The 12,808-nt window shown below is 34.4% G+C and overlaps 3 protein-coding genes across 5 annotated transcripts; 1 reads left to right on the forward strand and 2 right to left on the reverse strand.

The window, feature by feature from the left end:
• Positions 1-675: 675 nt before the first annotated feature.
• On the forward strand, positions 676-2,037 carry LOC125588848 (probable WRKY transcription factor 51). 3 transcript variants are annotated; one of them, XM_048760735.1, is made up of 3 exons: positions 676-965; positions 1,038-1,193; positions 1,702-2,037. In XM_048760735.1, the coding sequence occupies exons 1-3, from the start codon at positions 739-741 to the stop codon at positions 1,910-1,912; spliced, it is 594 nt and encodes a 197-aa protein (XP_048616692.1). In that variant the 5' UTR covers positions 676-738; the 3' UTR covers positions 1,913-2,037. The 3 variants fall into 3 exon arrangements, with proteins under 3 accessions (XP_048616692.1, XP_048616689.1, XP_048616683.1); XM_048760732.1 differs by having other exon boundaries at positions 677-965; positions 1,056-1,193; XM_048760726.1 differs by having other exon boundaries at positions 678-965; positions 1,035-1,193.
• A 178-nt stretch (positions 2,038-2,215) lies between these two features.
• On the reverse strand, positions 2,216-3,384 carry LOC106380180. The gene is made up of 2 exons (XM_022709535.2): positions 3,089-3,384; positions 2,216-2,997 (listed from the first exon to the last, which is right to left on the reverse strand). The coding sequence occupies exons 1-2, from the start codon at positions 3,325-3,327 to the stop codon at positions 2,790-2,792; spliced, it is 447 nt and encodes a 148-aa protein (XP_022565256.1). The 5' UTR covers positions 3,328-3,384; the 3' UTR covers positions 2,216-2,789.
• Positions 3,385-9,334: 5,950 nt separating this feature from the next.
• LOC106382893 (ABC transporter F family member 5) lies at positions 9,335-12,589 on the reverse strand. Its single transcript, XM_013822975.3, has 5 exons — positions 11,643-12,589; positions 10,610-10,951; positions 10,212-10,532; positions 9,745-10,131; positions 9,335-9,662 (listed from the first exon to the last, which is right to left on the reverse strand). Exons 1-5 carry the CDS (start codon positions 12,453-12,455, stop codon positions 9,462-9,464), a joined length of 2,064 nt encoding a protein of 687 aa, XP_013678429.1. The 5' UTR covers positions 12,456-12,589; the 3' UTR covers positions 9,335-9,461.
• Between the last annotated feature and the right edge of the window lie 219 nt (positions 12,590-12,808).

The following is a 12,808-nucleotide window of genomic DNA, read 5'->3' on the forward strand; positions in this document are numbered from 1 at the left end:
GTATATTATATTAACACATTGATTTGTTTTAGACTGATTTATAGAACTATGTATCATGTTATAATCGGATCGGATTAGTCAAAGGGTCAAATATAGATATCTTTGTTTACGTTTGCATAAATATATTAGACCTGATAGCAAATATTTTTGTTTATATATCTTTAAATCGTAAGTTAGGCCAAACATATCGATAAAGTTTGTCACAGTATCTCTATAAAGTAGTATATAATTACATTTTCAGAATGCAATAAGTCAAGTCTTATTGTCTTGGTGTGCACTGTAATTACAAAACGTTCTGTCGGTTTCAGACGCAAGAGAAGCAAACATACAACTTACATCCTCAGCCGTCGATCTAAATACCAAAACCCAAATGTTCACGTTACTGAGCACTCACTAATCACTACTATAACGTAAACGATAATGATCTATTTATCCAAAACTCATTACTTTAAGTGGAAGCTCACTTTTTCACGTCCATGCTGTCTGTGCATACGTCATTGCGATGACATCATCGTCAAAGTCCTCTTCGTTCACACGTGATGTTGAAGCACCTTCGTAGTATCTACCCTGCACTTGCTTGTCATAAGTAGTAAATGTTATTAAATCTTATCTCTTAATTATATTTCTTTACAAAGTTAAAATCTTAAATTATAAATAAAAGACCATTCCTATCTTTGTCTAGCCTTCTTTACCTGCACTCTCTCTCTCCTTTATTGTTTCTATTGTTAAAAAAAAAGAATGAATCCCTCTCAAAGCCCTAGCCCTAATTTCACGTTCTTATCCGATGAAAACTCTATTTATTCTGTCATGGATAATTATGATTTTTCCAATTTGATGTTCAGTGTTGGTGAAGGAGGCAGCAATGGTTTAATCCAGGAGGAAACTTCATCTCCGACAACCATCGTTACCGGCGAAAGCGGGGGATCCGGCAGCGCATTTACGACGTTGAGGAAAAAGGAATCAACGTGAGTTTTAGTTATATTTGTAAGCTAGATTTTTAACCAAATATATTAATATATATGGTTTATTTTTAGTAGTCTCGATTGCAAAAATAGGGGAAGTAAAGATGGAGAGACGAAGGAGATGGGCCATCGAGTTGCTATTAGAACGAGATCAAAGATTGATGTGATGGATGATGGTTATAAGTGGAGGAAGTATGGGAAGAAATCTGTCAAGAACAACACTAACAAGAGGTAATCATTTAATTAGAAATAAATACCATTTGATTTAGTTGTTGATTTATATTATCTTAATTAATTGTTTTAAAATGATCATATCGTTGTTTGAGCATTTTCTGTCACCGTCTTGTAATTCTTCTAAGGTTTATAGATAACCACTAGCTAGATCATATAGTGATTTGAATACTGTCTAATGGTCCTATATTATTTACCAAACCACTTGTATTAAAATACAGATTCCATATGCATCCTTGTGTATACATGTCTTGTTTATATATACATAGCCTTCTGATTGGTTAGTGGTGGATTGACTAATCCATGTGCAATCATAATCATTCATCATAAAGATCTTATCTTGACTCATATATCTTAGGAGAAACAAAACAAATCTCCAATTTGTATCTTGGATACATAATTTGGAGATCAATTAAAGACCCTTCGGTTATATAGTTTAATAGTGGATACTTGTAAAAGTAATCAAAACTAATAGACGGTGAATAAATGAATGTGATTATGTCTACAGGAACTACTACAAATGCTCAAGTGAAGGTTGCATGGTGAAGAAGAGGGTAGAGAGAGATGGTGAAAATGCAGCTTATGTGATTACAACCTATGAAGGAGTCCATAACCATGAGAGTCCATCACACGTCTATTACAGTGACATGGTTTTTGATCATGATAATTGGAAGCAACACTCTCTTCTTCAATCTATCCAAACATTTCCACCATGTTGAGATTATTAGATATCTAATCATTAAAATTTTCGCTGTGTATTGGTTGGTTCTGAATGTTTTAATGATGTGAATGGTTATGAAACATCTTGTGGTTATCAAAATATCAATGTATATATTGTTTTTAATTTGCAGTGTTGTGTTTATAAATGCTAAAATAGGTTTGGAATAGGCCCTTAATGAGTTTTCTCATGTGGGTGTTATTCACGGATACAAATCAAACCAAGTATATATTCTATGAATTATATGTAACCGTGGTACGTAAGTGATCTCTTCTGGTAGTGAAAGTTTTAAGAAAAAAATCACATGATTGCATTAACTCGATTTTCACTTGGGTAGTATATGTATATTTGAAAATAACAAGGAAGTGTGGACTGAAACTCAGATTAATCTATTAGAGTTTGTGAATAATCTTTATTAGTTGAGGTCTACGGCTAATATTTTCATTGATTTAAACATTTATTAGCTTAAAAAGAGTAAACCAATATTATTTCTGTAATTAGCATAGACTAAGCATATATACTAAACGCGTGTGTGGAATATAAAACCAGATGACAAAATTTTACCTCGGTTGAAAAGCCTATCTGCGGTAACAACTTTTACGCGCCAGCGAGGTCAACGATTACGGTTAACAATAACATAACTACGGACTATAACGGATTTGGTTTAACCGGTTTGATTAGGATCCGGTTTGTTATAACCCGGTAAATAAAACCGAACCGATGTGATCTTCTACATTTTAGCAAGTTAAACAGAAAAGGAAGTCGTTTCATTTAGTTCTTCTTCCGCCAAAGCCTGTCTACATTTAACGCTATGATTGGTTCCTTTTGAAATGGCAAATGGTATTTGAATCTGAATTGTTTACTAACATTATCAGTGATTACATTTCATCATGTGAGCTTTGTTTGGTGACTTTCTCAGCTGTTTTGTGAACTACTTCTCCTACAACACCACCTGCTAGTTTTGCAGACTCTTCAATAGCTTCTTTGCTTACTTCAAGGCTCCTTGTCGCCGCCTCTTTCACTTTCTCTCCTTTATCTTCTCCTCCTTCTCTGTCCTTGTTGTTTTTGTCGCTGTTGCTTCTGAAACTATCACAACAAAGCAACACACATGAGCATTAAGATCAACCATGACTATAGATACTATAGTATATGAATGGTTGTTTGTTTGTTTGTTTACTCAAGATTTGGAGGGTAAAGCTTCATCTGGATCTTCTGCATTGCGCTTTGAATCAATTCCCAAGAACTTGGTGGAAACTTCTTGCCAAAAATCCCACATATGATCTTTAAAAGCGAAGACGGATTCTCTTCTTTCCTGGCGACACCCTCATCTGAAGATACTGGTGAAATCCCCCAAGAGATGATCAAGATGAAGAATAAGAATGAGAAACAAAATCTGATTCTTCTTGATTCCTTCATGTCTATATGTTCAGAGAAAGCAAGAAAGGGGTCAAAAGGAAATGATAGAAGAGAGAAAGAGAGAGAGAGAGTTGGTGCCATGTTTCTAGCATCAAGAGAAGCAGAACAAACACATTTTGGTTTTGAACGGTTCTTGCGTTAACACCTACATTGACTTTTGAAGCTAATCTGACTTTTAATTAGTTAAACATTATTACATTAAAAAAACTAATCGTGTCAGTTTTTGGTGCTATGTTTCGATTTTTTCTGTTCGGTTCCTCAGTTCCGGATAAATGTGCCCAGCTAACTACTAGCTAGTATTGAATCTGCCTACAAGTGATCAACCTCTAATCCAATTCTGAGGCAGTTAAGTTTCTTAATCGTTCCTTATCTGAAAAAAGTATATTTATACAAACTGAATCCAGAATAAAATATGTTGCGACTCTCGGAGTTCTTGCTGGCCTTTGACTTCTGTTTACCCTGTTGAAACGCCTGCATCTTCTGCTTCTTCCTCCTTCTTTCTCTGCTTTTGACATCAATCTTTAACTTCGCCTTCACTTTTGGTGATTTCTTCTCCAAGTAAATACTGCCAGAGAGAATCCACACATTCAATAAGACATAGAGATTCAGATTATACTTGCAAAAAGTAAGAGATGCTTGTGTTACTGTCTGTGGGGACTATAGGGCCTTGCATAGACATTGATACGCCAGCTGCATGCAACTCCGTGAGAAGCGGTGTAATTAATTGTAAGGTGGTTTGGGAGAAAGAAGCTAGGTTTTATGTACGATCTTGTGTAACAAGGTAAGTAGGGTTGTGTAACAAGCTATTTTGGCAAATTGCTAAATTTGTAAAAATTGATTAATTAAGCTCTTTCCTTCTTTTTTGTTATTTATATTAAAAATGGAAGATTACCAATTCCTATATATATATTTTTTGGAAGTGTGTATAAAAGGGTTTATAAACTTACTTAGATGGTGAAAAGATGTGTCTACTTCATTTTGGAATTATTTGTTTAGGCCTAAAGATGTGTCTGATCCACATGGACCCTTCTAAAATCTTCAAACCAAACCATTACCACACAAGCATACAGTCCTTAGACAGCCCTCTCTATCTTGTACTCTCCATGAAATTTACTTAACAGCCCTTCCTTCCTCTTCTATGTCCTCTTCTTTGCTCTTGGATTAAGGGCATTTTGTGGTTTTTCTTGTTTGGGGAGTTTAGGTTCTCTTCTCTCTTCTCTGTTGTTATTAGAGGAAAAGAGAGAAAGAAAGTCTGTTGGTTGATCTTATTCTCTACGGCACATCTTTTTCATGAGAAAGAATTGAAATAATGTACCATGGGTTGATTCCTTGAGTCAGAAGAAACTGCGAACTAAGAGTTCAAACTTTGTAGTATGTCAGCAAAGAAGAAAGATCTTTTGTCCTCAGCCATAAAGAGAACTAGTGAATAGTTTTTCTATTCTTTTGAGGATTGCTCTGTTTCTCCGGCGAGGACGGGGCGGTGGCGCTTAGAGTGACTCGAGGAGAGGAGATGGAGAGTGATCGGACGGTTGAGGATGAGGTGTAGAGAGAGATCGAAGGGTGAGCAAGTGATAATAATCTTGAAGATGAACGGCGGAGAGAGATAAGAGAGTGGTGAAGAAGCGGCGGTGGTTGAGAGGGGATGGAGAGTGTAACTCTCCATCGTTGTCCTATCATGTTATTGTTAATTCCCAGTTTTCACCGGACAACAAAGGAGATTGAGTTTATTTTTCTGTTTGACGTTTCTCCGTTTACATGCTTAAGTACAAACGAATCATCATCATGTCTGAACGACACATACTAACATAAGAGAGTGATGCTTGTGGAGCTAACTTACTTAAGAGTTATTATTGTTAAGTTAGACATTCAAATCATGTTCCTCACTTCTCTATTTCTATCGCCATAGTTTATCTTTTAACAAACCACCCTCTCATGGCCTCATCAAATTTTGTTTATAAGATTGTCTGATTCTCTAGTTGCAAAATGGTTTCAATACCAACTTCTGGTGAGTTCAATAAGAATGGTGTTGTAAGCTAAACCAAGTGCAGCTAAAATGCCTGGAACACCTAATGTTACACTCATAGCTAAGAAAGCTCATAAGAGAGCAAAAGGAGAGAGATTGGATAGCTTTGACTACACACTCTGACATCCATGTCACAACACCGAGTTTTGTGAGCTAAAGTCATTGTCTAGGTGGTAAAGTCACCGTCCTAAACCGGATGGGTGTGCTGCTGTGGCAGCTGTACCTGTGAGATCAAATCCTACTATCTTGAATGTCTTTCTGACGGGAGCTACATAGAAGTAGGAGAGACCCAAATCTGCAACCACTATTAGAAACCCACCAACACAACATGAACATGTTCTGTGTTCTGAACGACATAGACATAATGATTATGCCAAGGACAATCAGAAGGCAAGCGGCTGCCAAATTCATGAAGATGGTTGCAGTTTTAATCGCTCTCGTCTGCATGTCTCAAACCTTCTTACACTTATCATTGTCTAGTTGCTAAAGTCCGATTAACTATTTGGGTCCGACAAGCAATGATTGAAATAAATTGCGTATGAACCAATAACATGATTTTCGTTGGAGATCATGCATTTTTATAATTTGTAATATGTTAATAAGTTTTGAAAAAATAAAATCTTAAGTAATATGGTATATATATTAATTTAATTTTACATAATTAAAATGTTTAATTTTGAGGTTTCTTTAAGGGTTATATGTAAATGAAAAATAAATAATTCATAAGAAAAGCATATGCAAATTTTGTGCAGAAAATAAGAGGAAATCGTGAAAAAAAAAAGCTAGAACAAAATATGTATCTTTCAATAGATGACCTTAGCCCAATAAGCTAAGTCAAATGGATATTGTTTTAGCAGAAGGGATGAGTTCATAATCGAAAAGTTGTTGAATGAAACACGAATGAGCCATGTAGATAAACATTTCACTTTGCTGGTAGTGGGAATAGGAGTGATGGTTAAATAAGTTTGAAATTGATACGTCATTTGAGTAGTACATGTGTTAAAAATTAAAACAATTTGAAGACATATGCTTATCCCTTATATATTAATTGAGGAACATTTGAAAAGATGTAACCTCAATTTTGTATTAATTAAAAGAGGCCCCAATGCATAGGTGGCACTCAATTAGGTAGTCAATTACATTCAATTGAAAAATAAGTAGGTCCACATTCGATTTTTATATGTTGTTAGATACATAAGTTGGTCAAACTATATGATATGATATTTTCTTTCCTTAAATAAAACCTACGGAATTACCATAAATGACTAATATATATATGACAATTAATGATTTAAATAATAAAGATTTGATAACAATTTATATCTCCTCCATCATTTTTTGTTTGATTTTATATTTTTAAAATAAATAAAACAATCAAATTAGCTATAAAAGTAAAATTTAGATTTTTTCGTATATGTTATATTTTGAATTTTTAAAAACGACAATAAATGACTAAAACTATTAAAATTATTATGTTAAAAATTAATGATCAATGGTTTAACATTTTTATTATAAGAAGATACACATGATTTTAAAACCATATGAGTAAAAAATATCATTTAATAATAAAATAAATATATAATAGATTAAACACTATATACCATAAGATAACATAAATATTTTAATATTAAAACTTTCAATGAATTTTCAAGAACATTTATAAATTATAAACTTATTAAAGATTTCATATTGAAAATTTTGTTATCGATGATTTAAATATTTTTTTATAAAACGATATGAATGATCATAGAACCGTATGATTATAAATTCTTATTTAATAAATAACTATATAAAATATACTATTCTTAGAAAAATAGGTTGATCTATCTTAACTTATATTACACTTTTTATTAAACTAACTATCGAATTGATAAATAATGTACCAAAAAATGTTTTGCACTTTCCTTAAATAAAAGCTACGAAATTATCTAATATGATTAACATATATGTGAAAATTAATTATTATGAATAATAAATATTTGATAACAATTTTGTGTATCTTAGTTATTTTTTAAATTTTATATTATTAAAAGATATTAAAAAATCATTAAATATATAATAAATACATTTATATTTTTTTCTTATATGTTATATTTTGAATTTTTCAAAACGTCTATAAATTATTAGAAATTTGAAGATCCTCACTCTGAAATTTTTGTGATCAATAGATTATTTTTTGTCATAATAAGTTATAAATGATCATAAAATTGTATTAATATGAACTTTTATTTAATATTATAAGAAGATACACATGATTTTAAAACCATATGAGTAAAAAATATCATTTAATAATAAAACATATATATATAGATTAAACTATATACCATAAGATTACATAAATATTTTAATATTAAAACTTTCAATGAATTTTCAAAAACATTTATAAATTATAAACTTATTAAAGATTTCACATTGAAAATTTTGTTATCGATGATTTAAATATTCAGTTATAAAACGATATGAATGGTCATAGAATTGTATGATTATAAATTCTCATTTAATAAAGGACTATATAAAATATACTATTCTTAGAAAAATAGGTTGGTCCATCTTAACTTACATTATATTTTTTATTAAACTAACTATCGAATTGTTAAATAATCTACCAAATTTTTTTTTGCACTTTCCTTAATTAGAAGCTACGAAATTACCTAATATGATTAACGTATATATGAAAATTAATTATTATGAATAATAAATATTTGATAACAATTTTCGTATCTTAGTTCTTTTTTTTTAAATTTTATATTATTGAAAGATATTAAAAATTACATTAAATATATAATAAAAATATTTATATTTTTTCTTATATGTTATATTTTGAATTTTTCAAAACGTCTATATATTATTAGAAATTTGAAGATTCCCACTCTGAAAATTTTGTGATCAATAGATTATTTTTTTTGTTATAATAAGTTACAAATGATCATAAAATATAGCACATATGAATTTTTATTTAATAAATATTCAAACTAAATAATATATATATATATATATATATATATATATATATATATATATATATATATAAATACTAATGATTTAAAGCAACAAGATTAGCTGATCAATTTAGTCGTCCAGCTGAAATCTTTCAAAAGTATGTGAAAGACTAAAGTCAAAACAAATATGGATTTAGAATAGTAATTATATTTTACTAACCGAAATACCGAAAAAACCGAACCGAACCGAAACTAATCCGATATCCGGATTGAACACCCCTAATCCAAATGAAGCCAAACTATTGTTTCATTTTCCAAAATATAATAAAAATAATAACTTAATCCCCGCGCAAGGCGCGGGTCTTATCCTAGTGTATATTACTTCACAAAACAATTAGGACATTGTCATTCATATTTGATTTCACAAAAGAAACTTATAGTAAATTTGTTTAACTATACATTTAAATTCATTGTATCCATTGAATTTCTTATTGCAGCTACCTACAGTGGGTAGTATGAAATTAAATAATTATTGGAAGTATGAACGAAACAATGAATTTTTTTTGGGAATTTCAGAAAAGTGTATGAGTCAATTTTAAAAGTAACGAATTAAAAACATGATGTATAAAAAGTCTTAAACATGCAGAAAATAGAATAAAGCCCATTAATATTAGGCTTATCGGGCTTGAAAAGTATCAACGTACGTATGGCGCTAATATTACATTTCATCATGTGAGGTTTGTTTGGTAACTTAATTTCTCGGCTGTTTTGTGAACTACTTCCTACAACAACACCACCTGCTAGTGGTGCCATGTTTCTAGCATCAAGAGAAGCAGAACAAACACACACTGTTAGGTTTGAAAGGTTCCTGCGTATCTCTCTGCCTTTTAATTAGTTAAAAGTTAAAACATTACATTAAAAGACGGTTTAATAAGTTTAAACATTACATAAAAAGACTAATTCAGCTTTTTCGGTTTGGCAGAGTTCTTCCTTCCGGATAATGTGTAGTGATCAGTCCTCTAATCCAAAATCTGAGACAGTTAAGTTTCTTAATCGTTCCTTAAACTGAAAAAAAGTATAACTAACTATACAAACTGAATCCACAAAATAAACATGTAAAGAAGACTGTTTCTTATAAGAATATATATCTCTCTCAGACTCCTTTCAGTGTTTCAGTTCCATCTCTTGGAGTTCTTGCTGGCCTTTGACTTCTGTTTCGCCTGTTGAAACGCCTGCATCTTCTGCTTCTTCCTCGCTTCTTTCTCTGCTTTTGACATCTTTGACTTCGCCTTCACTTTCGGTGCTTTCTCTTCTAGCTCCGCTTCTCTCTCCACCGCCTTTGCTCTAGCTTCCAGGTTCTTCTCCAAGTAATACTGCCCCAACAGAGAGAATATCCACACATTCAATAAGACAACATTCAAACAAAAGTAAGAGATGTGGGGGACTCTTTCTTACATTGTAGTCTCCGGCGTAATCTTCCAAACAACCATCTTCAACTTCTATCACTCTGTTAACAATCTGTTTGATGAAGTACCGGTCGTGTGAGACTGCAATAACTGTGCCTTGGTACTCGTTTATCGCTTCCTCGAGCATCTCTTTAGAAGGAATGTCCAAGTGATTGGTCGGTTCATCCAAAACAAGCACATTCGAAGGCGTCACCATGAATTTGCAGAAAGCAAGACGCGCTTTCTCGCCACCGCTCAAAAGAGAGACTTTCCGATCAAGCATGTCTGCTTTGAAGTTGCACCGTCCTAGAAGACCTTTTACATCATCACTTCTCCAGTCTTCCGCAGCTTCACAAACCGTTTCAAGAACTGTCTTATCCAAATCAAGAACCTCAGCCTAACCAAAAAAAAAAAACAAAACCATGTCAAGAAAGAAACTAACAAACCTAATCTTTATTTGTTTAAGTGAAAACAAACCTGGTTCTGTTCAAAGTAGTTTGGTAATACATTGTGCTCTCCAAGTATAACTTCACCTTTGGTTGGCTTCTCTAAACCCATTATAAGCTTCAGCAACGTGCTTTTGCCACACCCGTTGGGGCCAATGATAGCAATCTTCTCTCCTCTCTCTATCGCTAGATTCGCCTTCTTGAACAGCATCTTATCCTCAAAACCAAAATCAACGTTCTTAACCGTGACTACAGATCTCCCACTAGTCCCACGCTCCGGAAACCTGATCTTCATCTGCTTCCTCTGGAAAGGCTTCTCTATAAGCTCCTGCTCTTGCAGCTTCTCTAGTTTCTATCACCAAAAAAAGAGGGAAACATAAGCACAAACTTGCTAATCACGGCAATGATCAGCTTTGCTTGCTTGCTAACCTTTTCTGCAGTGGAAGCACGGCCAGAGTTTGCACCAGCACCGAGCCTAGCGATTAAGTCCTTAGTTGATTCGATCTCTTTCTGCTGCTTCTCCCAAGCTGCGTTCTGAGTTTCTATCCACTCTGCTTTGGAGATGACGTACTGCGAGTAGTTGCCTTCGAATGTCCTGGAGACACCCATCTCGGTTTCGACGATTTTGGTGCAGAGCTGATCGAGGAAGGCTCTGTCGTGTGAGATGATGACCATGGGAACCTCTTGCTTTTGCAAATAGCCTTCAAGCCATTCGATGGTGTCGAGATCCAAATGGTTTGTAGGTTCATCGAGTAGCAGCAAATCAGGATCCTACTCATTGAAACACACACAATATGCATTAGCTTCTAGTTGAGAGTTTGAATTCAATAATCATTCATTTCATACATGAATATTTAATCTAAAATCTGATATTTATTAATCCGAATAATGTGAATTTCTGATTTTAAAGCCGAATTAGCCGAAAAACCGGAACCGAAACCAAATTTTGGATATTAGCTGGTTTCCAACTTTGTCACCCAATCCGAACCAAAAACCAAAATAACCAAACTGAAACCAAGTTTCCTAAATATCCATACCGAAGAAAACAAAACCAAAATAGACCGAACCGATACCCAAAATGCACCGAACGGATACAAAACCAAAATAGACCGAACCGATACCCAAAATGCACATTAGCTTCCAGTTGGGAGTCTGAATTCAATCAAATATTTACTCCGAAATTTTTTTCCCGAAAACCCGAAAGAAACTGAAATTTACTTCTTAAAATCCAAAATTTCTTATTTTTAAACCGAAAAACCGGAACCAGAAACTAAATTCTGGATATTAACCGGTTCCCAACTTTGTTACAACCGAAAACCGAAATAACTGAACCAAAATTCGAACGGATCCTATATCTCTAGAACCGAACGAATACCCAAAATGCCCCAGGCCTACACACAATCTACCCAAGCTCGTAAACATAAACCTTCTTCCACTGTGTGACTATTATGTATGCTCATACCTGAAGCAGAATCTTCCCAAGCGACATCCTCATCTGCCACCCACCACTAAACGAAGCCACAAGCCTATCAGCATCCTCCGCCGCAAACCCCAGCTCCGGCATCAGCTTACTAATCTTAGCATCAACACTATCCAAACTCACAGCCTGAGCCCTCCTCTGCAGCAAATCAAACTCATCAAGCAACCTCCCCATGAGCTCCAAATCATCAACCGAACCCTCGATAGCCTTCTGAACTCTCTCGAGCTTATCAGCAACCTCCATCTCCTCCTTGAAGGCGCTCATGAACTCCTCCTTAACCGTCCTGCTCATAGACACCTCGAACTCCTGGCTCAAAAAGGCCACTTTCATATTGGGCCGGGCCTTGATCACGTGGCCCGAGTCGGGCTCCTCTTGGCCCGTTATGATTCGAAGCTGCGTCGTTTTGCCCGCGCCGTTGACGCCGACCAAGCCTACTTTCTCGCCGCGCTTCACCTCCCAGGAGACGTCTTTGAGGACGGTTAGGCCTTTGTAGGTTTTGCTTATGTTCTCGAGCTTGACGCCGGAGGAGACGCCGGAGGAGGAGTTTTTTCCGTTGTTTCGTTTGCGGTCGGAGTCTTGTTGGGACGTTGGGGTGGAGAAGAGTGATTCGACGTCGTTTTGTTGCTCTTTTACGGGGGCGATTGTGGAGAGTTGGGATGATCTGATTGTGGCGGAGGTTTCGCGCCTAGGGGTTGGAAAGGAGGAGACTTTGATGAAGTTTGGAGATGGGCGGAGGCCGCCGGGGAAGAGAGTGGAGCGGAGGTTGATGGTGTGGAGGTTCGTGGATAAACCCATGATTGAAAGTTTGGATCTCGGGAGAGAATCTTGCTCTACTGAATCGAGATGGAGCAGAGGAAGAAACTCTCTGGGCGAGCGAGAGAGAGAGAGTGTGGTTTGATAAGAGGTTTCTTCTATCTAAATGGTTCTGTGTGAGCCAAGAGATATTTTATTTTATTGTATTCGTTTAATTAGATTTATTTTGTGTGGTTTGTTTTTGGTTTGCGTATTTCTTTTGTTCCTTTTTCTTTCTATATATTCCAAATATACATATCATTATCATAAATATAAAATTAATGTTGTCAAAAAAACTAATAGAAAATATATAGCAAAACCTATAATTAAAAAGATTTAGCATCCTAAGACTATCT

The sequence above is a fragment of the Brassica napus genome, chromosome A2 (genome assembly GCF_020379485.1).
Source record: "Brassica napus cultivar Da-Ae chromosome A2, Da-Ae, whole genome shotgun sequence".
In the NCBI taxonomy this organism is placed as follows: Eukaryota; Viridiplantae; Streptophyta; class Magnoliopsida; order Brassicales; family Brassicaceae; genus Brassica; species Brassica napus.